This window comes from Ambystoma mexicanum, chromosome 14 (assembly GCF_040938575.1).
Source record: "Ambystoma mexicanum isolate Mex_15411 chromosome 14, UKY_AmexF1_1, whole genome shotgun sequence".
Taxonomy (NCBI): Eukaryota; Metazoa; Chordata; class Amphibia; order Caudata; family Ambystomatidae; genus Ambystoma; species Ambystoma mexicanum.
Window position 1 is genome coordinate 598,780,359 of NC_090940.1, and position 26,688 is coordinate 598,807,046.

At 48.3% G+C, this 26,688-nt stretch overlaps 1 protein-coding gene across 9 annotated transcripts in view; it reads left to right on the forward strand.

Annotated features, from left to right (window-relative positions):
- UNC79 (unc-79 homolog, NALCN channel complex subunit) overlaps positions 1 to 26,688 on the forward strand; it is a 538,994-nt gene that overhangs the window by 264,208 nt on the left and 248,098 nt on the right. For all 9 annotated transcript variants that reach the window (XM_069637971.1, XM_069637972.1, XM_069637973.1 and 6 more), the window contains one exon: positions 24,682 to 24,864. In XM_069637971.1, coding sequence (XP_069494072.1) covers positions 24,682 to 24,864 — 183 coding nt within the window. The remainder of the gene's footprint in view (positions 1 to 24,681; positions 24,865 to 26,688) is intronic.

A 26,688-nucleotide genomic window follows, 5' to 3' on the forward strand; every position in this document is an offset into this window, starting at 1 on the left:
GCTACCGCCCAGGTCGTAATGACCCCCAAAGACTTTGTGGGGGACATTCTTGGAGACAAGAAATCGGCCACTCATTTCATTCCACTGTTACAGTCTATACAAAGATGTATACAGCCCTCCCTACTTACGCCTAACCTCACAAGGGCGGTTAACACTAAAATTGATAAATAGTTCAGGCCAGCGCCCACCGACTACCTGTACATTAGGGGTCAGCTCAAACTTGACTTACTTGTCGTTACCACCGGTTTATGGTGACTTTTTCGACAGTCACTTTTTCGACATTCCAATATGTCGAACCAAAATTTTTTTTCGAATGCCTTATTTTTTTTTATTTTTTTTGGGGGATTCTAATGCCCCCCCCCCTCCGCCATGCCCCATTTTTTTTTAAACCATCTTTTTTTTTCTAACTAGACCAAACTAAACACTATAAAAAAAAAGAATTCTAAAAAACATTTTCGACAATTTGGATTCGACATATTGGTATGTCTAAAAAAATGTTTTTGAAATATTGACTTGGTACCGTTACCACCACTAGGAAAAGGGCGAAGGCTGAAGCCCTGCCAGACAAACAGAGTAAAAATGTCTACACTTTTGGGAGGCAGGTTGCATCCTCAGCAGCATATCAGCGTAGAATTGCAAATAATTCTACCCTCCTAGCTAGTTAAGTTTGTCATAAGTGGGATGTGTTGGAACGCTAGGTTGAAGCAGTCCCAGAACCCTTAACAGCACAACTACTAACCACCATCTCAAAAGGCAAGCAATTATCTAATTGCATCCTTAAGAACAACCTCGATGCAGCAGACAATGCGGGCCGCATCATTGCAGAGGGCACACTTATCAAGGGCCACGCCTGGCTTAGACCATTTGGATTTAAATTGGAAACACAGGCTACCCTCCTTAACATGCCGGTAGAACCTAACGTCCTCTTCGGCAAGGCCATAGAAGATGCCCTCAAGAGTGCAAAGGAAGAGTAGGATATTCTTAAGTCCCTCGGCCAACTAACCAGCAAACCCCAGGAGGTTTCGGGGACAGGGCACGCAAAGCTTTTCTGGATACAATCAGGGCGGACAGTCTTCAACATGGAGCTCCTTACAAGGACAATCTTCCGCTTCTAATTTTCAAAGAGGACATAAATGATCCAGAGGAAGAGGCATTAACCTCATCTGGGAGAGGCTCCACCCCTCCCAAGCAATGATGCACCGCTACAGGTCCCCTCCCATGCCACTCCAGTAGGAGGTCGCATCTCACACTTCACCCATGCATAGGAGGGGATAGCGTCAGACAAGTGGGTGTTGTCCATCATAGAAGGTGGGTATTGCATCGAACCTTTGTAAAAACCACCCAATCGCCCGCCTAGATACAGGAAAGACCCTGCTGGAAAAAGATGCCATAGAGTTCGTCCCAGCAAATCAGGTAAACAAGGGTATTTTTTCAATACACTTCATTGTGCCAAAGAAAGACCTGTCCATGCGCCCAGTACTAGATCTGCGCCCTGCAAACAAACATGCCAAACCTCAAAAGTTTCACATGACCACGCTTCAAGAGGTGATCCTCCTCTTAAATCGGGGGGATTACATGGCAACATTGGATATGAAAGATGCATACTTTCATATTTCAATGCTCCCAGCACACAGAAAATACCTGTGATTCAAAATAGCGGGAGTGCACTACCAGTTCAATGTGCTCCCCTTCAGAATCGCCTCAGCCCGAAGAGTGCTCATGAAGGTGCTTGCAGAAGTAGCCACAATTTCTGGGAGCCGTTATAAAAACAAACGAGGGGCTGGCTTACCTGTCAAGTGAGAGAGTAGAAAACATGTTATTGCAAGTACCTCATTGCAAGGTCGCCAGATAACTATACGCAAAGCAACGCGCTTGCTTGGGATGATGGCCTCATGCATTCACTTGGTGCAACACGCGTGCAAGTGGTCAGTGGGACGATCTAGCTGTTGTTTCGCTAACCCTGGTACAGGCTCTTCAATGGTGGTCCATGGACAACCTGCTAAGAGGAAAAACCTTCCATGTTCCACCAGCACAAGCGATCCTAACTACAGATGCCTCACTCGCCGGTTGGGGAGCCCACTTCTTCCATCACACAGCCCACGGCCAGTGGTCATACACCAAAGCCCAGAATCACATCAATTTCTTAGAACTTCTGGCAGATCTCAAGGCTCTACAAGCTTTTCAGCAACATCTTACAGGTCAAACAGTGCAAGTCCTCACAGACAGCACCACTGACATGTACTGCATAAACAAGCAAGGAGGCACACACTCGCCAAGTCTGTCCAGACTATCCCAGAAAATATGGAAGTGGGCACTCAGGTGGAACATATTCCTAACCTCTCAACACGTTCCAGGGGAACCCAATGCCCTGGCAGACACCCTGAGCAGATACCCTCTACCAGAAGAACGCGAGTGACAACTGAACAGGGAAATTGTAGATAGAAACTTCTCCCAATGGGAGCATCCTCCCTTACACTTGTTCACCACAAGCCTAAACGCACAATGCCCAAACTTCGAATCCAGGTTTCCCCAACCAGGGTTCAAGTAGAATGCCCTGTGGATGAACTATTCAGGGAAATTTGCTTACGCTTTTCACCCAACACCACTCCTGAGCAGGATAACACAATATGCACCAGGAACAAGCTACTCTGATCCTGGTTGCTCCCATGTGGGGGAGACAACTTTGGTTTCCACATCTGCTCAAACTGGCGATGTGCGTCCCAATCAAGCTCCAGTGCCCCTACACCATGCTAACACAACGCGAGGAGGGATCTCTTCACCCACGCCACAAGAAATGAACTTGTAGGCCTGGCTCCTGAAGTCATAGTGTTCGGCCACTTGAATCTTCCACAACGGTGTCTGGATATCCTAGGAAATGCACGGAAACCCAACAACAGGCACTTCTATTTCAACAAGTGGAAGAGATTTGTGATATGGTGCAGGTCACAATCCATAAACCCAATCGAATGTTGCCCAGCTAACATTCTACTTTACATGCTTTAACTGCTAGACTCCGGGCTTGTATTTAATTCCATCAAAGTACACTTGGCGGCTCTATCCAATTAGACTACTTCACAGAACATAGTGTCCTGGTGGGAAGTTCCTGTCATTAAAGCATTCATGGAAGGGGTAAAGAGGCTATACCTCCCATCTCTAACCCTCCACTGGGTTGGGATCTTAATATTGTGCTCTCCAAACCCATGGGTCTGCCCTTTGAGTCTATGCACAATGCCAGCCTAAAAGATTTGACTTACAAAACTGCATTCCTAATAGCCATCACCTCTATAAGACGAGTCAGTGAGCTACAGGCTTTGTCCCTACAAGACCCTTTCTTCATAATGTACAAGGACAAAGTTGGCCTCATAACACATCCTAGGTTTTCACCTAAGTTCATTTCAAAATTCCATGTTAATCAATCCATAGAACTTCAACCTTCTTTCAAAATCCATTTAACTCAGCGGAAAGAAGCCTCCATACACTTGATGTATGGAGGAGGGTCGTGTACTATGTGAACAAAACTAAACCACCAAGGAAAAGAGACCATCTCTTTGTTTCCATAGCACCTCTGAGAGAAGGCGATCATATATAAAAAAAAAAAACATCTTTGAATGGGTAGTCAAGTGCATACAGCTCTGCTATTCCCTATCCAAGAGAGTTTTACCTTTCACTCCCAGGGCTCACTCTACCAGAGGTACCGGAGCTACCTTAGCATTCATTGCAAACGTCCCTCTAGACGCCATTTGCAAAGCAGCTACATGGAGTTCCATTCAGACTTTCACACACCATTATTGCATTGACACTCACTCCAAAGCAGATTCACAGGTGGGACAAGCGGTTCTAAAACATCTTTTTGCTGCTGTACCTTCTCACAACCCACCTCCTTCTCCAGATACTGCTCGCTAATCTATGCAGAGCATATTATCTAAGCAGATCCACAAGCCTCAGAAGGGATACATTACTCACTGTGATCGTATTTCTGATGCTTGTATCTGCTTAGATTCACATGCGACCCGCCCTTCCTCACCTTCTGGGGTCGAAGGCGCATACATGATTTCTGGTTTATCACTGTTTCTGCTTTACCACATTTGTACTCATGCTACACTTCATGCAATCTCATGTCAAGAACAAACAATCTGAGGGACCTCAACGCGTGAAGGACCATGGGTACAGTACAAGTCACCCTAAGGATAGTATTAATAACACAACCTGTCAATGTCCGTTTTTGAGTTTCGAAAACAAATCTTGTAATACTCTGTGACGCTCACTAGATGTCGGACTATGCAGAGCATGTGAATCTAAGCAGATACAAGCATCAGAAATACAATTACGGTGAGTAATGTATCCTATATATTCAGTGAAAAAAACCTTGGTGAAGAGAGAGTTAAGGTGATCAGACTTAATGAAACAAAACCCCTGAAATTCAGCAACCGCATTTCAAGCAAGTCCACCTTAACTGTATGCCCCCTGTTGCGCAGCATATGACCACAATGATTGATTGATTGATTTATTTATTTATAGAGTGCTTTACACCAAGGCCCTGAACAGTGGAACAACATAATACAAGATAACAACAACAAAATAACAGTGGGAGCAAACTTACATCATGAATCATTCGACAAAACAGTGCAAAGAGCAACTAACTGAAGGGGGGGAAAGGGGAGTGGGATTAGGTGTGGGGGGGTGGAGATGGTTTGGATGAGGAAAAATGATGACATGATGATGACATCACAGGTGACATCACAGGTGACATCACTGGTGAGATCAATAATTACATCATACATGACATCACTGATGTCGTCCTTATGGTATCATGCATGACTTCACTGATATCACTGGTTGGATTCATTGCTTTTTGAAATGACAACTCTGCTTTGTTACATACCATATATGTACATTTCACTCTTCATGCGGAAAGACTCAGAACAGCTTTCCCTGCGCCAATTACAGGTAGAAACATCTGCTGGTAAGTGCTCCCACGCCCAATCCTTAGTTTTGCCCTTTTTCTACCCATTTTTGGTCCGTCCATTTTTATTTAATTATTTATCTCTCTTTCCCACTCCCTCCTGCTCCTCCCATTTTATTCCATTATTTTTTCTCCCCACCGGCTCCGTCCACCTTTATTTAATTATTTATCCTCCCTACCGCTCCAGTTATTTCCTCTCCATGCGATCCCCTGACCTCCCTTGTCCCGCCTCCCTCTCCTTCCTCCCCAGCTGACTCTGGTGCGGATAGGCCTGCTGCGACCCACGTTGCTGAAAGAGCCTATTTTAGATTCTTGTGTAGGACAGGCTTGCCCTGGCAGCCACCGGCTAAGGGCCACAAAGCAAAAGGCTGCTCCCAACGGAGCAGCTCTACCCCTGGTCTGCCCGTGTTCGCCTGGGACACATGCCACAGTCAACCAGCAGCGACTGATAAGGTAAGTGTGGTGTGGGCGGGGAGTACAACCATTACTGGACTCCAGTAAAACCCCTTCACTCTTATTACCTAATATCAAATAGCTACATGCATTTAGCCTATTGGTGTAAGTTAGCCTCATTTTGCATTGAGTCCATTTGTGTAAATTAGCCTCCTTCTGCATTTAGTCTATTTGTTTAAGTTAGCCTCCTTCTGCATTTAACCTATTTGTGTAAGTTAACCTTATTCTGCATTTAGTCTGTTAGCCTCCTTCTGCATTTAGTCTATTTGTGTAATTTAGCATCATTCTGCATTGAGTCCATTTGTGTAAGTTAGCCGCCTTCTGCATTTAGTCTATTTGTGTAAGTCAGCATCATTCTGCATTGAGTCCATTTGTGTAAGTTAGCCTCCTTCTGCATTTAGTCTATTTGTTTAAGTTAGCCTCATTCTGCATTTAGTCTATTTTTGTAAGCTAACCTCATTCTACATTGAGTTAGTGACCTTCTGCATTAGCCTATTTGTGTAAGGTATTCTTACCTTGCTTTTAGCCCTCTTGTTAGGTAGCTATAGCCCTCATTTAGCCCAATTGTGTAAGGTAGTCTTACCTTGCTTTAGCCCATTTGTGTTAGTCAGCCATATCTCACATGTATCCTAAATGTGTAAGGTAGTCTTACCTTGCTTTTAGCCCTTTTGTTTAGGTAGCTATACCCCTCATTTAGCCCAATTGTGTAAGGTAGCCTTACCTTGCTTTTAGCCCAATTGCGTTAGCCAGCCATATCTCACATTTAGCCTAATTGTGTAAGATAGCCTTACCTTGCTTTTAGCCCATTTGTTTTAGTCACCCATATCTTGCATTTAGCCTAATTGTGTAAGGTATGCATTCATCTAGTACTCAGATCGCCCGTGAAAGGTAACACTGTTCCTTCTACATAATTGGAATGCAGGAAGTAGACATTGTTGTTTGTATCACTAACCCATTGTTCCTCTCGCACACCGCACATTTGCAACTTAGCTTAAGGCACGGGATCATTCCACACACCCTGCACTCACATATAACACAAACACTATTGCACAGCACCTCTGTCATAGGATTGAAACTACTTTTAATCACAAAAATGTAAACTGTAGCATCCCACATAACTCTCTATCTCCTTAAACACCCCCCCTTTAGTCCATAGTACCCCTCTGCTGCGCCTGTACACACTGCATTTAGACATGGGTGAGGAGCAGGGTCTTGGCCACCCTCGCATAACTTTAATGGCTTTAAGGGCGTTCAACCAAAGGCGTGTTGGGACCATAATTATGTTGAAAGGCGCTATAACAAATGACAAAAAGAATGAATGAATCATTACACATTTTAGTCTGCCCTTGTTTCTTGAAACCTTCAGCCGAGGCCACCATACATGTTGCACTAAAAGATTTCTTTGCAGTCCACTAACCATTGTAAGGGTGTCGAATCAGGAAACTGACACAAAGTCGGCATAGTTTTGGTTATAAACTTTTATTTCTCAAATAAAAGACGTCACTGTCCCTTCCTCTAAGAGGGGATTCCCTGCATTGAACTAAAACTAAAGGAATTGTCACAATGTCTGTCAAATCAAAGTTTCACCGTCAAATCCTGCTCTAACCCTCGCACTATAACTAAAGGATAAACAAACACAAAGTTCCTCCTTCAGGAGAATAGCCCCCTTCTCCTGCCTTTGGAACAGCACCCTGAAAAGTGTTCTTTTACAACAGAAATGCCAGGTGGAATGACTCCCCTTTACAGGCATCACCCAGACTTTAGCCAATGTCCAGAAGAATGACCCCATTCTCCTGGTATAAGTTTATTCAGTTCTCAATAGAACCAGGGGGAATACCTCCCTTTCCCTGGTGTCTCCAGTACCACTCTCAGCCCAGTGCCAAGAGAATGGCTCCCTTCTCCTGGTGTTACTTTGTACAGTTCTTCACCGCAAGGCCAGGGAGAATGCCTCCTTTTCTCAGGCGTCCTTCACACGAGTTCCGGGCCTTCACCAGGAGAATGACTTCCTTCTGATGTTGCTTGGCTCAGTTCACAATATAGCTAGGGGTAATGACTCCCGTCCCCTGGCGTCTTTATCATGATCTTTGTCTGATACCAGGAGAATGACTCTCTTCTGGTGTTGTTTGGTACAGTGATTTGTCACTGTTGGGATTCCAAACTCTTTTCTGGCAGACAGTAGTTTCCTCGCTACCACTGCTCCGAAGAAGATGGCCTTTGATGCTAGCCCTCCCACTGTCGGGGTCCCAGGCCCTTCTTTTGTTATGCCATTAACATCCTTGATAATAGTGGGCCGGGGAAAAAGCCACTTTAGCCTCTGTGTCAACCCTGTGTCCCCTGTGATTTTCATGTACCTCCCCTTACCTCTTACAGGGCTTTGGAACCTTGCCAGGACTTCCTGGGACCGGTGCTCACTTCTCTGGCTCCAAGGGCTCCTCTCCGCTGCACTCATAGCTTTGTGGCGTCTTCCTGGCTTCAGTCCACATTCACACAGCGGGCAGAGAACATCCTAGGCGTCCTCTTGCCGCTCTCTGGTTCTCCGCAGCTATTGGTTGGCGTTCGTAACTCCCACGCCGGAGACTTCGTATGCCGCTGCTTTCCCCAACAGGATGGGATATCGCTACTCATACCACTACTGTGCTTCTCGTTATGGCTGCACTCAACTCTGCGGCCAGGCTTCTTTGATCTAACAGCCCTTCCTTCATTTTTATGCTCTGTATCCAGTTCCTCCCATGAGGATTGCACAAGTCCTTCTTTGTTATTGGCTTAATCCTCATGCCACCTTGTACCAGTGTTATCACAGTTCATGATCTTTATGTCTCCTGTGTTCTTCCTCGTCCTAGTACTTTTGGACTTTTCCCCTATGTTACAATAATACATAGGTGTGCTTTCAATGTAGTGGCTCTGGACATTAGGGAGGGCAGAGAAATGTCATGGAGTAGCAACATTCAATGAGCTGTACCCCAGGTGATTGCCCTCATACCCGGAGGGGGTGTCCCTCCCCATGAGGTCCTCCAGCATTAACTACACCAAATTGACACAATGCACTCCAATATATATTTTTGAATTAGATTACTAGAAATTTTAAGGAGTATCTACCATTACTTTCATGGTTTAAGTAAGTTCTAATTGAATTAATTTCAGGTGCAGGGGAGAAAAAAACAACCTTGGCATCTAGGTTGTGAGTAGAACTATGAAAGAAGAAAGTTCCCAGCGTGGGAACTCATGTCCCCTGCACACTTTCTTATGGCCTAAGGTAAGGCAGGTCATTGAAAAACAGTAGAAAATGGTATCTATCCAATTAGACAACCTTTGCTACTCTTGGTTATAGCTAGGTGATGTGGAAGGTTGCCCAGAGCAATGCCAGTGGTTCAGATTCATTCGAAACCTTCCACCCATCACTTTTTTGGTTATAGTTTGTTTCACTATGTGAAAGAGGGTATGCCCAGACGTGGGCCCCTTGCTCGCTGCGCCATAGGGAACCAAGCTGCACCTCACTGAGAAGGCCCAACAAGGCCGAAACATGTCTGGGGTTGCTTGTGTTTCCATGCAGATGGGACCTGGCCTAGCAGTTCGGGGTGGGCTGCTCCCATTGGTGGCAGTACCTGACTGATTTGCATATGGTTGGACCGCTTTTGCCATGGCGCAGACGAGCTAAAAAACGGTGGTGTGGAAGGTTGCCCAGAACAATGCCAGTGGTTCAGATTCATTCAAAACTTTCCACCCATCACTTTTTTGGTTATAGTTTGTTTCACTATGTGAAAGAGGGTATGCCCAGACGTGGGCCCCTTGCTCGCTGCGCCATAGGGAACCAAGCTGCACCTCACTGAGAAGGCCCAACAAGGCCGAAACATGTCTGGGGTTGCTTGTGTTTCCATGCAGAGGGGACCTGGCCTAGCAGTTCGGGCTGGGCCGCTACCTTCGGTGGCGGCAGCTGCTGACTGATTTGCATATGGCTGGACCCCTTTTGCAATGGCGCAGATGGGCTAAAAAACGGTGGTGTGGAAGGTTGCCCAGAGCAATGCCAGTGGTTCAGATTCATTCAAAACCTTCCACCCATCACTTTTTTGGTTATAGTTAGGTGAAGTCAGTTTATAAAAGAATATCAGCAGTTATTATGTCAATTCAATACATTCATATTCAAGAAGAAAAGACGTATTCATGGATCTGATCCCGCAGGCTCTCGTCGGGGAAAGCCCATGCAAAGCCCTCAATCTATCCGCCACCCAAAGGCAGGCATGCAGACACTTGTGCATATGAATCACCTGTGCGCTATGAGATTGCATGTTGGATTTGGGGGTGCGTGTACGCACACAGGGTTCGGAACGAACTTAGGGGTGCGCACACACAGTGTAGCGGGGTGCATGAACCGTTTACGGGGTTCGCATGCAGACATTCGATAGTTTTACCTGTGTTACAGAAATTTGTACGCATGTTGTCAGGGTGCCGGGAGCAGTTAGGAGGGGAAATCGTGCAGCGTTCCTGAGCTGCAGACCTGGTTGTGGGGGACTCCATGCACTGTTTCAAGGATGCATGTGTTCGCGCTCGAGGAGCAAGCAAAGCTAGCTGTATGTGGCTCTTTTTGATTTGCGTGGGGGTGACTTGCGCATACAGTCACTTTGCGCAAACAATTCCATGAATACAAAAAGCGCAAAGAAAAACTTCTGCGCGCAGGGTTGCGCAAAGGTGTTCCAGCGCGCGGCCTTTGCTGGATCTTTATGCACTTTTCCATGAATCGGGCGTTAGTGCTACTTTCTATACATATGTATACATACACATACACAGCTTTGCCAAAAGCGTGTTATAGATTAAATAGAATACAAATATTTGCCTTTCGGTATCCCGTGTACTCATTCAAAAATTGTTCTATTGTTCAATCCATAAATAAATACTTTTATGTACATGTTTTCTGTTAAGAAAAATACTTCTGTTGCATAAAAAATCCAATTTGGGTGCACAGTGGTAGCACCTATCTGCGCAGGGCTGCAAACCTTGTTGTGTGCACCTGCAAGCTTGGATGTTAGAATACCCTGCACACAATGGGCGTGAATTGTTGCATTTGAACAGCAGGTAATATTTAGCTTCACTATCAACACCGGAAAAGTAGTGTTAAAGCCATGACTTTGCAGCAAGTTATTCCACAGATGAGCCTTGGCGTTATCACGCTTTCTCTCCGCTAGGTGGCGCATTTGGATTGTATTACTAACGGGGAAGTGCATACGGCCACGAGCTCTTGTTACTTTTTAAAAAAAATTGTAGCCATTAGCTGCTACTTTAGCACCACATGTACAACCTAAATATTTGGTACAGGAGCACAGATATATAGGTGTACAGATATCAGAGAGATGGCATGTGCGGAGGGAAACACAGCCTGTGGGTGTACAGATAGCAGAGAGATGGGATGTGCGGAGGGAAACAGCCTGTGGGTGTACAGATAGCAGAGAGATGGGATGTGCACAAGGAAACACATCCTATGGGTGTACAGATAGCAGAGAGATGGGATGTGCAGAGGGAAACACAGCCTGTGGGTGTACAGATAGCAGAGGGGTGGGATGTGCGGAGGGAAACACAGCCTGTGGGTGCAAAGATAGCAGAGGGATGGGATGTGCACAGGGAAACACAGCCTATGGGTGTACAGAGAGCAGAGAGATGAGATGTGTGGAGGGAAACACAGCCTGTGGGTGGACAGATAGCAGAGAGATGGGACGTGTGGAGGGAAACACAGCCTGTGGGTGTACAGATAGCAGAGGGATGGGATGTGCACAGGGAAACACAGCCTATGGGTGTACAGAGAGCAGAGAGATGGGATGTGCGGAGGGAAACACAGCCTGCGGGTGTACAGATAGCAGAGGGATGGGATGTGCGGAGGGAAACACAGCCTGCGTGTGTGCAGATAGCAGAGAGATGGGATGTGCGGAGGGAAACACAGCCTGCGGGTGTACAGATAGCAGAGAGATGGGATGTGCGGAGGGAAACACAGCCTGCGGGTGTACAGATAGCAGAGGGATGGGATGTGTGGAGGGAAACACAACCTGCGGGTGTACAGCTAGCAGACAGATGGGATGTGCGGATGGAAACACAGAATGCGGGTGTACAGATAGCAGAGAGGTGGGATGTGCGCAGGGAAACACAGGCTGTGGGTGTACAGATAGCAGAGCGATGGGATGTGCGCAGGGAAACACAGCCTGCGGGTGTACAGATAGCAGAGATATGGGATGTGCGGAGGGAAACACAGCCTGCGGGTGTACAGATAGCAGAGAGATGGGATGTGCGGAGGGAAACACAGCCTGCGGGTGTACAGATAGCAGAGCGATGGGATGTGCGGAGGGAAACACAGCCTGCGGATGTACAGATAGCAGAGCGATGGGATGTGCGGAGGGAAACACAGCCTGCGGGTGTACAGATAGCAGAGCGATGGGATGTGCGCAGCGAAACACAGCATGTGGGTGTACAGATAGCAGAGAGATGGGATGTGCGGAGGGAAACACAGCCTGTGGGTGTACAGATAGCAGAGAGATGGGATTTGCAGAGGGAAACACAGCCTGTGGGTGGACGGATAGCAGAGAGATGGGATTTGCAGAGGGAAACACAGCCTGCGGGTGTACAGATAGCATAGAGATGGGATTTGCAGAGGGAAACACAGCCTGCGGGTGTACAGATAGCAGAGGGATGGGATGTGCAGAGGGAAACACAGGTTGCAGGTGTACAGATAGCAGAGAGATGGGACGTGCGGAGGGAAACACAGCCTGTGGGTGTACAGATAGCAGAGCGATGGGATGTGCGGAGGGAAACACAGCCTGCGGGTGTACAGATAGCAGAGCGATGGGATGTGCGCAGCGAAACACAGCATGTGGGTGTACAGATAGCAGAGAGATGGGATGTGCGGAGGGAAACACAGCCTGTGGGTGTACAGATAGCAGAGAGATGGGATTTGCAGAGGGAAACACAGCCTGTGGGTGGACAGATAGCAGAGAGATGGGATTTGCAGAGGGAAACACAGCCTGCGGGTGTACAGATAGCAGAGGGATGGGATGTGCAGAGGGAAACACAGCCTGCAGGTGTACAGATAGCAGAGAGATGGGACGTGCAGAGGGAAACACAGCCTGTGGGTGTACAGATAGCAGAGGGATGGGACGTGCACAGGGAAAAACAGCCTATGGGTGCACAGAGAGCAGAGAGATGGGACGTGCAGAGGGAAACATAGCCTGTGGGTGTACAGATAGCAGAGAGATGGGATGTGCGGAGGGAAACAAAGCCTGTGGGTGTACAGATAGCAGAGAGATGGGATGTGCGGAGGGAAACAGCCTGCGGGTGCACAGATAGCAGAGGGATGGGATGTGCGGAGGGAAACACAGCCTGCGGGTGTACAGATAGCAGAGAGATGGTATGTGCAGAGGGAAACACAGCCTGTGGGTGTACAGATAGCAGAGCGATGGGATGTGCGGAGGGAAACACAGCCTGCGGATGTACAGATAGCAGAGCGATGGGATGTGCGGAGGGAAACACAGCCTGCGGGTGTACAGATAGCAGAGCGATGGGATGTGCGCAGCGAAACACAGCATGTGGGTGTACAGATAGCAGAGAGATGGGATGTGCGGAGGGAAACACAGCCTGTGGGTGTACAGATAGCAGAGAGATGGGATTTGCAGAGGGAAACACAGCCTGTGGGTGGACAGATAGCAGAGGGATGGGATGTGCAGAGAGAAACACAGCCTGCAGGTGTACAGATAGCAAAGAGATGGGACGTGCGGAGGGAAACACAGCCTGTGGGTGTACAGATAGCAGAGGGATGGGACGTGCACAGGGAAACACAGCCTATGGGTGCACAGAGAGCAGACAGATGGGACGTGCAGAGGGAAACATAGCCTGTGGGTGTACAGATAGCAGAGAGATGGGATGTGCGGAGGGAAACACAGCCTGTGGGTGTACAGATAGCAGAGAGATGGGATGTGCGGAGGGAAACAGCCTGCGGGTGCACAGATAGCAGAGGGATGGGATGTGCGGAGGGAAACACAGCCTGCGGGTGTACAGATAGCAGAGAGATGGTATGTGCAGAGGGAAACACAGCCTGTGGGTGTACAGATAGCAGAGAGATGGGATGTGCGGATGGAAACACAGCCTGCGGGTGTACAGATAGCAGAGGGATGGGATGTGCGGAGGGAAACACAGCCTGCGGGTGTACAGATAGCAGAGAGATGGGATGTGCACAGGGAAACACAACCTGCGGGTGTACAGATAGCAGAGCGATGGGATGTGCGCAGGGAAACACAGCCTGCGGGTGTACAGATAGCAGAGATATGGGATGTGCGGAGGGAAACACAGCCTGCGGGTGTACAGATAGCAGAGCGATGGGATGTGCGGAGGGAAACACAGCCTGCGGGTGTACAGATAGCAGAGCGATGGGATGTGCGGAGGGAAACACAGCCTGCGGGTGTACAGATAGCAGAGCGATGGGATGTGCGGAGGGAAACACAGCCTGCGGGTGTACAGATAGCAGAGCGATGGGATATGCGCAGGGAAACACAGCATGCAGGTGTACAGATAGCCGAGAGATGGGATGTGCGGAGGGAAACACAGCCAGCGGGTGGACAGATAGCAGAGAGATGGGATGTGCGGAGGGAAACACAGCCTGCGGGTGTACAGATAGCAGAGAGATGGGATGTACGGAGGGAAACACTGCTTGCGGGTGTACTGATAGCAGAGAGATGGGATGTGCGGAGGGAAACACAGCCTGTGGAGGGAAACACAGCCTGCGGAGGGAAACACAGCCTGCGGATGTACAGATAGCAGAGAGATGGGATGTGCAGAGGGAAACGCAGCCTGCGGGTGTACAGATAGCAGAGAGTTGGGATGTGCGGAGGGAAACACATCTGGCGGGTGTACAGATAGCAGAGGGATGGGATGTGCGGAGGGAAACACAGCCTGTGGGTGTACAGATAGCAGAGAGATGGGATGTGTGGAGGGAAACACAGCCTGTGGGTGTACAGATAGCAGAGAGGTGGGATGTACGCAGGGAAACACAGCCTGTGGGTGTACAGATAGCAGAGCGGTGGGATGTGCTGAGGGAAACACAGCCTGTGGGTGTACAGATAGCAGAGAGATGGGATGTGCACAGGGAAACACAGCCTGCGGGTGTACAGATGGCAGAGCGATGGGATGTGCAGAGGGAAACACAGCCTGCAGGTGTATAGATAGCAGAGAGATGGGATGTGCGGAGGGAAACACAGCCTGCGGGTGTACAGATAGCAGAGAGTTGGGATATGCGGAGGGCAACACAGCCTGCGGGTGTACAGATAGCAGAGAGATGGCATGTGCAGAGGGAAACACAGCCTGCGGGTGTACAGATAGCAGAGAGATGGGATGTGTGGAGGGAAACACAGTGTGCGGGTGTACAGATAGTAGAGAGATGGGATGTGCAGAGGGAAACACAGCCTGCTAGTGTACAGATAGAGAGATGGGATGTGCGCAGGGAAACACAGCATGTGGGTGTACAGATAGCAGAGCGATGGGATGTTCTTCAGGGAAACACAGCCTGCGGGTGTACAGATAGCAGAGAGATGGGATGTGCGGAGGGAAACACAGCCTGCGGGTGTACAGATAGCAGAGAGATGGGATGTGCGCAGGGAAACACAGCCTGTGGGTGTACAGATAGCAGAGCGATGGGATGTGTGGAGGGAAACACAGCCTGCGGGTGTACAGATAGCAGAGAGATGGGATGTGCGGAGGGAAACACAGCCTGCGGGTGTACACATAGCAGAGAGATGGGATGTGCGGAGGGAAACACAGCCTGCGGAGGGAAACACAGCCTGTGGGTGTACAGATAGAAGAGAGATGGGATGTGCCGAGGGAAACACAGCCTGTGGGTGTACAGATAACAGAGGGGTGGGATATGCAGAGGGAAACACAGCCTGTGGGTGTACAGATAGCATAGAGATGGGATATGCGGAGAGAAACACAGCCTATGGGTGTACAGATAGCAGAGAGGGAGGATGTGCAGAGGGAAACACAGCCTATGGGTGTACAGATAGCAGAGAGATGGGATGTGCGCAGGGAAACAGGGAAACACAGCCTATGGGTGTACAGATAGCAGAGGGGTGGGATGTGCAGAGGGAAACACAGCCTGTGGATGTACAGATAGCAGAGAGATGGAATGTGCACAGGGAAACACAGCCTGCGGGTGTACAGATAGCAGAGCGATGGGATGTGCGGAGGGAAACACAGCCTGCGGGTGTACAGATAGCAGAGCGATGAAATGTGCGGATGGAAACACAGCCTGCGGGTGTACAGATAGCAGAGCGATGGGATGTGCGCAGGGAAACACAGCCTGCGGGTGTACAGATAGCAGAGATATGGGATGTGCGGAGGGAAACACAGCCTGCGGGTGTACAGATAGCAGAGCGATGGGATGTGCGGAGGGAAACACAGCCTGCGGGTGTACAGATAGCAGAGCGATGGGATGTGCAGAGGGAAACACAGCCTGCGGATGTACAGATAGCAGAGCGATGGGATGTGCGGAGGGAAACACAGCCTGCGGGTGTACAGATAGCAGAGCGATGGGATGCGCGCAGGGAAACACAGCATGCAGGTGTACAGATAGCCGAGAGATGGGATGTGCGGAGGGAAACACAGCCAGCAGGTGGACAGATAGCAGAGAGATGGGATGTGCGGAGGGAAACACAGCCTGCGGGTGTACAGATAGCAGAGAGATGGGATGTACGGAGGGAAACACTGCTTGCGGGTGTACAGATAGCAGAGAGATGGGATGTGCGGAGGGAAACACACCCTGTGGAGGGAAACACAGCCTGCGGAGGGAAACACAGCCTGCGGATGTACAGATAGCAGAAAGATGGGATGTGCAGAGGGAAACGCAGCCTGCGGGTGTACAGATAGCAGAGAGATGGGATGTGCGGAGGGAAACACATCTGGCGGGTGTACAGATAGCAGAGGGATGGGATGTGTGGAGGGAAACACAGCCTGTGGGTGTACAGATAGCAGAGAGATGGGATGTGTGGAGGGAAATACAGCCTGTGGGTGTACAGATAGCAGAGAGGTTGGATGTACGCAGGGAAACACAGCCTGTGGGTGTACAGATAGCAGAGCGGTGGGATGTGCAGAGGGAAACACAGCCTGTGGGTGTACAGATAGCAGAGAGATGGGATGTGCACAGGGAAACACAGCCTGCGGGTGTACAGATGGCAGAGCGATGGGATGTGCAGAGGGAAACACAGCCTGCAGGTGTATAGATAGCAGAGAGATGGGATGTGCGGAGGGAAACACAGCCTGCGGGTGTACAGATAGCAGAGAGTTGGGATATGCGGAGGGAAACACAGCCTGCGGGTGTACAGATAGCAGAGAGATGGCATGTGCAGAGGGAAACACAGCCTGCGGGTGTACAGATAGCAGAGAGATGGGATGTGTGGAGGGAAACACAGTCTGCGGGTGTACAGATAGTAGAGAGATGGGATGTGCAGAGGGAAACACAGCCTGCTGGTGTACAGATAGAGAGATGGGATGTGCGCAGGGAAACACAGCGTGTGGGTGTACAGATAGCAGAGCGATGGGATGTTCTTCAGGGAAACACAGCCTGCGGGTGCACAGATAGCAGAGAGATGGGATGTGCGGAGGGAAACACAGCCTGCGGGTGTACAGATAGCAGAGAGATGGGATGTGCGCAGGGAAACACAGCCTGTGGGTGTACAGATAGCAGAGCGATGGGATGTGCGGAGGGAAACACAGCCTGCGGGTGTACACATAGCAGAGAGATGGGATGTGCAGAGGGAAACACAGCCTGCGGAGGGAAACACAGCCTGTGGGTGTACAAATAGAAGAGAGATGGGATGTGCCGAGGGAAACACAGCCTGTGGGTGTACAGATAGCAGAGGGGTGGGATATGCAGAGGGAAACACAGCCTGTGGGTGTACAGATAGCATAGAGATGGGATGTGCGGAGAGAAACACAGCCTATGGGTGTACAGATAGCAGAGAGGTAGGATGTGCGGAGGGAAACACAGCCTATGGGTGTACAGATAGCAGAGAGATGGGATGTGCGCAGGGAAACACAGGGAAACACAGCCTATGGGTGTACAGATAGCAGAGGGGTGGGATGTGCAGAGGGAAACACAGCCTGTGGATGTACAGATAGCAGAGAGATGGAATGTGCACAGGGAAACACAGCCTGCGGGTGTACAGATAGCAGAGCGATGGGATGTGCAGAGGGAAACACAGCCTGCAGGTGTATAGATAGCAGAGAGATGGGATGTGCGGAGGGAAACACAGCCTGCGGGTGTACAGATAGCAGAGAGTTGGGATATGCGGAGGGAAGCACAGCCTGCGGGTGTACAGATAGCAGAGAGATGGCATGTGCGCAGGGAAACACAGCCTGCCGGTTTACAGATAGCAGAGAGATGGGATGTGTGGAGGGAAACACAGCCTGCGGGTGTACAGATAGCAGAGAGATGGGATGTGCGCAGGGAAACACAGCCTGCGGGTGTACAGATAGCAGAGGGATGGGATGTGCGCAGGGAAGCACAGCCTGCGGGTGTACAGATAGCAGAGGGATGGGATGTGCTGAGGGAAACACAGCCTGCGGGTGTACAGATAGCAGAGGGATGGGATGTGCCGAGGGAAACACAGCCTGCGGGTGTACAGATAGCAGAGAGATGGGATGTGTGTAGGGAAACACAGCCTGCAGGTGTACAGATAGCAGAGACATGGGATGTGCGGAGGGAAACACAGCCTGCGGAGGGAAACGCAGCCTGCGGGTGTACATATAGCAGAGAGCTGGGATGTGCAGAGGGAAACGAAGCCTGTGGGTGTACAGATAGCAGAGAGGTGGGATGTGTGGAGGGAAACGCAGCTGGCGGGTGTACAGATAGCAGATGGATGGGATGTGCAGAGGGAAACACAACCTGCAGATGTACAGATAGCAGAGAGATGGGATGTGCGGAGGGAAACACAGCCTGTGGTGTACAGATAGCAGAGAGGTGGGATGTGTGCAAGGAAACACAGCCTGTGGGTGTACAGATAGCAGAGCGGTGGGATGTGCAGAGGGAAACACAGCCTGTGGGTGTACAGATAGCAGAGAGATGGGATGTGCGCAGGGAAACACAGCCTGCGGGTGTACAGATAGCAGAGCGATGGGATGTGCGGAGGGAAAAACCGCCTGCAGGTGTACAGATAGCAGAGAGATGGGATGTGCGGAGGGAAACACAGCCTGCGGGTGTACAGATAGCAGAGAGATGGGATGTGTGGAGGGAAACACAGCCTGCGGAGGGAAACGCAGCCTGCGGGTGTACGGCTAGCAGAGAGATGGGATGTGCAGATGGAAACACAGCTGGCGGGTGTACAGATAGCAGAGGGATGGGATGTGCGGAGGGAAACAGAGCCTACGGGTGTACAGATAGCAGAGAGATGGGATGTGCAGATGGAAACACAGCCTGTGGGTGTACAGATAGCAGAGAGGTGGGATGTGCACAGGGAAACACAGTCTGTGGGTGTACAGATAGCAGAGAAGTGGGATATGCAGAGGGAAACACAGCCTGTGGGTGTACAGATAGCAGAGAGATGGAATGTGCAGAGGGAAACACAGCCTATGGGTATACAGATAGCAGAGGGGTAGGATGTGCGGAGGGAAACACAGCCCATGGATGCACAGATAGCAGAGAGATGGTATGTGCAGAGGGAAACACAGCCTATGGGTGTACAGATAGCAGAGAGATGGGATGTGCGCAGGGAAACACAGGGAAACGCATCCTATGGGTGTACAGATAGCAGGGATATGGGATGTGTGGAGGGAAACACAGCCTGTGGTTGTACAGATAGCAGAGAGATGGGATGTGCGGAGGGAAACACAGCCTGCGGGTGTACAGATAGCCGAGAGATGGGATGTGTGGAGGGAAACACAGCCTGCGGAGGGAAACGTAGCCTGTGGGTGTACAGCTAGCAGAGAGATGGGATGTGCAGAGGGAAACACAGCTGGCGGGTGTACAGATAGCAGAGGGATGGGATATGCGGATGGAAACCCAGCCTGCGGGTGTACAGATAGCAGAGAGATGGGATGTGCAGAGGGAAACACAGCCTGTGGGTGTACAGATAGTAGAGAGGTGGGATGTGCGCAGGGAAACACAGTCTGTGGGGGTACAGATAGCAGAGGGGTGGGATATGCAGAGGGAAACACAGCCTGTGGGTGTACAGATAGCAGAGAGATGGGATGTGCAGAGGGAAACACGGCCTATGGTGTACAGATAGCAGAGGGGTAGGATGTGCGGAGGGAAACACAGCCCATGGGTGTACAGGTAGCAGAGAGATGGGATTGCAGAGGGAAACACAGCCTATGGGTGTACAGATAGCAGAGGGGTAGGATGTGCGGAGGGAAACACAGCCCATGGGTGTACAGATAGTAGAGAGATGGGGTGTGCGCAGGGAAACACAGGGAAACACATTCTATGGGTGTACAGATAGCAGGGATATGGGATGTGTGGAGGGAAACACAGCCTGCGGGTGTACAGATAGCAGAGGGGTGAGATGTGTGGAGGGAAACACAGCCTGTGGGTGTACAGATAGCAGAGAGATGGGATGTGCGGAGGGAAACACATCCTGTGGGTGTACAGATGGCAGAGAGATGGGATGTGCGAAGGGAAACACAGCCTGTGGGTGTACAGATAGCAGAGAGATGGGATGTGCGGAGGGAAACACAGCCTGTGGGTGTACAGAGAGATGGGATGTGCAGAGGGAAACACAGCCTGTGGGTGCACAGATAGTGGAGAGATGGGATCTGCGGAGGGAAACACAGCCTATGGGTGTTGTTTGGTTTTTTGCCCACCAATTGACTGCCCATAATCATGCTACTCCGTATGGCCAACCCCACACATTACCTGCCCTCCCTGCTCAAAATACAAGCTCCTGGGATCTCTCTGAACCAGACCTATCACAGAACATCAACCTATGTTCTGCTGTCGGGCCTGCAAGTGTTATTTTTAAGCCGTCTTTAGAGTTAATGGTTTAATTGCAGCTGTAAACTCACTAATGGTTTAATAAAAATGCTGTATTCAAGTGTGCCATGAGGCACTTGATTTATAAGCAATGAGTATGTCCTTGCATTTGTTCCTTGCACTGAAAACCTATGAAAACAATCACTGGCAAAGCCAACCGTTTTAGTTGTTTTTGAGGGATTCGATAGGCATTTGCCAGGCACTTCCAACATACGCCCAGGTATTCCCACCATTTTCCTGATGTTCACCTCATATTAATGCTATGATGGGAGTGCCTGGCAAATGCCTCCACCAATGACGACACAAAAGACAAAACTGACAGCTTTGCCAATGCTTGTTTTTACTTATTTATGGGGTTTCTTTCATGCTGCAGATTTACTTATGCAACAGTTTTGTAAATGAATAAAACAAACAATAGACAATATGCACACTATATAACAAGAATGCCTATTGGATGGAAGTTATGCAGTACCTGCAGGATAGTTGTGTAGCTCATCCATGCATAGCTGTCAAGTAGCCCCATGTCACACACAGACCTTTCACTTGGCATGCTGGGTCTTGTAGTTTTATTCGCTTCTGTTATAAATATGGGCTACATGTCCCAGCATGCAAAGTGAAAACCCAGGACAGGCTCAAGCCGTGGGGCCACTTGGCACCTATCTATGTTGTGTTTGGTTAGTTTGCTTGTTTGGTATCAAAATTGGAGGGGACTGTATTTGAGAAGTGAGGAGAGATGTTCTTGGGCACTGGGGGCAGTTGGTCAGTGTGTGTTGACTGGAGACGAAGTTCGTAGAAATTGGCTTCATGTTATGCGCTCTGAGGCCCACGGGCATGTAGCGCGATATAAAAATGAAATAATAATTGTTCTTTTATAACGCACTTAATACCAGAGACCAGTTTCTAAGCACAAGACCAGGATTCGAACCTGCGTTGCTATGCGTTCTCTTGTTTCCAAGACAACGGTCTTGCCCCTGAATTATCCTCCTGGCATGATAAAAACCGCCTCTGTCGGCCATCTTGCAGTCATGCGTCAGCTAGAAAATGTCTGTTCTCAATCTGAGATATTCCGGCTCAGACCTTGGAGCCAGAGAGAGGGTATTCTGGAGTTCTGTGCTAACATCTTCAGTCATAGAGACGTTGGACAAGTGTTCTGGTCCTCTTTTATCAAAGGAGATATGATGGACGCAATGAGGTTGTGATGAGGACATAACAAGAATGATGGTGTGATGCGGATGCGATGAGGACGCAGTCAGCATGCATTGAGGATGCAATGCCGATGCGATTAAGTTGCATTGAGAATTCAATGAGGATTGAAGATAGCGTTTCTATAGAAACAGGATCCACGAGCGAAGATCCAAGACCCGTTTTAGAAATCCATTCTGGAGCAAAAATGAACACACAGTCCTGTTCCGGCTGCATTCAGAGCTTTCCTCACAAATATAATGGTTACTCCTTATATGGCCCTCAATGCGGCTTCAACTCGCATCATCCCTAGTCGCCGTAGCTAGCTGTAAAGGATCATGGGAGTTGTATTCCAAAACATCGACAGAGACTCATAATGGGGTAACCATCTTTAAGTGATTCACATAATGGATTACTGAAATCACCTTTGATTGACTTCCAGTCATCACATTAATAGGAAGGTGGGATGGCCAGCCTGGTGAAGAATGAATATATAAGAATCAGAACTTAATCTGGTTTGAGGGTTCACTGCCCGAGACATCCTATGGACAACATCTATTACATTGAAGGCATTGGAATTTTGAAATACTTTATTCTTTGGGACCAAATTTAACTACAATTCACCAATATATATATATATATATGTATATATTTATATATTTATTTTGTGCAACATGGCCCAATGCTCTAACCACAAGAGTTCAGACTACACTGCACTAGCAATCCCTAATAAGGTGTATATGCGGTTGTCTGCATCCTTGCAATCTGTCTTTCTGTCTTGGGTTGAACAATGGTATGCCCAAAACCGCACTAGCCCATTGACAAAGACGTTTTCCAGGAGCAAAGCCTTGACATTTGAGGTTAATGGCATTACCCACAATGCGTTGCCGATCTGGCTCTCAACTGGAGGTGAACTTGCTGCAGAAGATGTCAATGGGCCAATATATATTGCTTGATTGACCAAATCACAAGGGCCCCTTGAATGGGCAGATAGTGAAGCTACGCAGGACCGTCATAGGCAAACAAGTTTCAGCAAATGACAGCCCAAAATATATCTAAGAAGGCACGTTCACTTTGAGCAGTGAAAAACGATTCACTGTTAATGAAAGATTCAAATGATTTACAAATTGCACATTGTTTTCATTGACCAAACTATTAAAACACTCCATTCAATTAGGTGTGAACATATCGATGTGTTGCATTTTTTATCATTGTAAGGACATCTTAACATTTGCTTGAATTTGCTTGAATTTTTATTTTCTGCAATTCAGATAAATTATGATTATAAGATGTTTTATTCTTCGTACATTGGTCAAAATAAACAGATTTATTGACTGGATTCCCCGTTTACTACAGAATGACACTGATAATGAAAAAAATGGTGGTTGAAATAACCTTAAGAAAACTGTCATGTGTTTTGGTGCATGCAAAGCATGTGAAGATAAGTAGAGCCACACCCTCAGAAGACAAACGGTACTTACCCAGTAATCATATTTCCGCTGGCTTGTATCTGCTTAGAGTCACATGTGCCCACCCTGTTGACCGAAGGAAATGCCGTAATTTATTTGAACCGAAACAGCTGTAATCGTGGGGTCTATACGTGCAAGATCCACATGCTTTGTGATCACAGAGAACACGAGTTAGAGAAGGGCGGCTGCTTTGCAGTGTCCTCTGATGGACACAAGTCATGGAATGCTTTTTTGAAGATCAGTCATGAAAGACCAGGCTCTGGAATTCTATTCTCGGGGATGTGCACACAATTGGCCAACTACTACAAAATTTTGAAGGACCTTTATCGAAGGTCCTTCCTGCCTTCCTTGCGTGAAGTAGATAAGCTCTGATTCCCATTGGGCCATAGTGCCGTATGAATAAATAATTAATTAATTAAATAGAAAGAGTTCATTGTATTCTGCCAAATCATTCCTCCTTGTAGATTCTTAGAATATGATGTTTGTAAACTGTTTATAAATATGGTCTAGCTTCTGGAGAATTCTGTAAACTCCTAACTCCACTAGATCCAACTACGAACTCTCACATGCTCTCAGATCCTCCCTCACTCACTAACTCTCATTCACTCACTTATTCACATACTCACTCACACAAATTACCATATTGTCATTGCGTAACAGGTGGCTGCATTTAGCCAGTGAGAGACAGTGGAAGACTGTGAGGAGGCGAGCAATGACATCTTTTTAGTCTATTACATTGAAAGATGGATGGTTGAATTCAATTCCACACAAGTTAAAAGTCCTTGAGTTGGGGCTTTCAATGAGTCACAAGGAATTTTTGCAGAATTCAGAATGGTGTAAAATCACCTTCTTAACTCTGTTATCTTTGGGAGGAGATTCAATTTAGGCCAGTATTCCACAAGGATGCCCCAGTGGGAAGGAAAATGTCTTCAAGAGTTGAAGAACATTTGTTGTAAAAGCCTTTAGGAGGGAGGATAGCTCAGGGGCAACACGTTTGTCTTGGAAGCAAGACACCACAGCGCAACACAGGTTCAAATCCCGATCCCGCACTTAGAAACCACTCGCTGGTGTTAAGTGCTTTATAAATGAACAATAAAATAAGTTTAAACAAAATGTCTTGTTGCGTTCCAGCGAATGGTTGATTTTCTTTGGACATCACCATCATGGTGTTTCCCCAAAGTGGCGTCTTTTGGGTAGCAGTAAGAAAATAGTGGAATTGTCCTTGCGTAACTCCTTGAGTTCCCGGTGGGTGAGGAAGGGTATATGATAAGTAGAATAGGAGGGCTGGTTAATGCTGGTGTCGCATCACATGTCCAAAGTATCTCTCTTGCCCAACTTCAGCTTTCTCTGTTTAAATCTTAACTATTCAACCAACCAATAAATTGACCCTATCAGTTCCCTTAATATAGATGTCTACATTCTCAGGGAGTTGGCTTCTTATGCTGTTAGGGTGGGCACATTTGACCTAATCAGCAGTGTGAAGTTGCACATGCTGTCTGCTCTTCTACTACCACAGATGAACTCAGACCAAACCATGTATTAATCCCCCCTGGCAGAGTATTCTCCTATGACTATTGGATACTACTTCCTGGCATTGAAATTCTGATCTCTGTGCGCGTCTCTTTCAGGTCATGGATTACAACATTAACCTGGGAAAGCACCTGCTCCCGCTTGTGGTCCAGGTGCTGAAGTACTGCACCTGCCCTCAGCTGCGGCATCACTTTCAGCAGCCCCCCCGGTGCTCGCTCTGGTCGCTGAAACCTCACATTCGGCAGATGTGGCTGAAGGCATTGCTTGTTATACTTTATAAGGTAGGAATTTGAGCATTTCTGTAGTTTGCTGGTAATTGTAATTGTAAATTTGTAGAGCGCTTATACACAAGTGAAGGGCTTCAAAGTGGGAATGGAACAAGGGGATATCCTAGTCATTCATAGGCCTTGAAGATTCTGAATGATCAAAAAGGCATAACTAGCATACTAGGCCAGGGAATTTCTACTAGTATAAGTGTGTGACAAACAGTGAACAGTGGGGGGAGAAGTGGGGGAGGGGGGGAGAAGGGCATACCAAGACAAAAAAGGTTGGTCATCAATGCGTGTATGCATGAGTATTTCAGGCACAACCAAGCTAGGGAGGGGAGACAGAGTAGGACAGGACAGTCAAACCTGCTAAGCCTAGTACCTTCTAGGTTGTGCAAGTGCGTAGACAGGAAGGGAGGGGGACAAAGTGCACCCAGACGATCGGGGGCCAGGGTTAAGTGCAGAGTGGTTGCCAGTCTCCTGGAAGGTATTCCGAGTGCAGTAGTGCAAGGCAGAGTGCGAAGGAGTGGAGGCAAGTGCAGGACTGGCGGCAGAGCCTGGGACCTGTAAGGCTCTGGAGGTGAACCAGGCGATCAGTCAGAAAAACTGAACAGAGTTATAGAGGAGAAGGAGGGTCGAGAGAAAAAGAACAGAGGTTAGCAGGGGAGAGGGAGAGAGAAGGAGGAAGAGAAGAGGAAGGTCTTAAGGAGTTGTCATGTTGTCGTGTTTAATCTCCCAGATAGCATTGAGGAGGGCTTCCTTGTTCTAATGCATAGCAAAGCCATTTACACAGCACCAATGGATTATATGAGGAGATGTAGCTGTTGTCGGTTTGGTGGTGGTTTTAGATTTGTCTGCTGCATTTGACATCATCGCCCCCATCTCATCTTCCTGCAGATTTGAAGATGAAGGAAATTGGGAAAGAAAATGTTTGTGTAGTTCTGAAATGAGCAAAAATGTCAAAGAAAAGGGGATGAAAAAGTGGGGATAGGAGTGTAAAAGTTGGACAACAGGTTGGTGTGTGACAGTCTAGGAAGAGAGTATGGGGTAAAAAAATTGAATTCACGAAAAAAAGAAAAAAAGTAAAAGGCCAATATAGCCAATTCTCGATTAATGGCATTTGTGAACCAAAACCCACCTCTAGCGGCAGTCCAATTTACTCGACTACACAGGGGTTGTTTTAAAACTGCATCCTTGGCGCGACTACACAGGGTTGTCTTTTAAAACTGCATCCTTGGCGCGACTACATTGGGGGGTGTTTTAAAACTGCATCCTCGGCGCGACTACACTGGGGGGTGTTTTAAAACTGCATCCTTGGCGCAACTACATTGGGGGGTGTTTTAAAACTTCATCCTTGGCGCGACTACACTGGGGGTGGGGTTTAAAACTTGCATCCTTCGCGTTGACATTTTGCTCCGATTAGATGAAATCGTTCAACATCAACTTTTCCCCTTCTGTGTCATCCGGTAGCGGGTAGATGTATTACAACAAATTAAAATTGAATGCCTTCAAAACCAAGGTATTACTCTGCAGCACCCCCATATCACATGGGACTCCACTCTCTGGCCACGTGCTCTCAAACCTTTCCCTCCCCGTTTACCAAGGTGCATAATCTTGGGTTATTAGCAGATCATCAACTCACCTTAACCCCCAGATAATAAAAGAAGTGGCCAACAGTTCACCCTGGTCCTCCAGGGGGATAGCTCATAAGTTAAGCTCTTGCGGCACATATGGGGCCAGCCCTCACACTGTAAGTTGGTATCTTGGCATGGCTGACTCAGCATATCACCCTTCTGAGGTGGACAAATGAAGTACCATTAGATTGATTCATGGTAACAC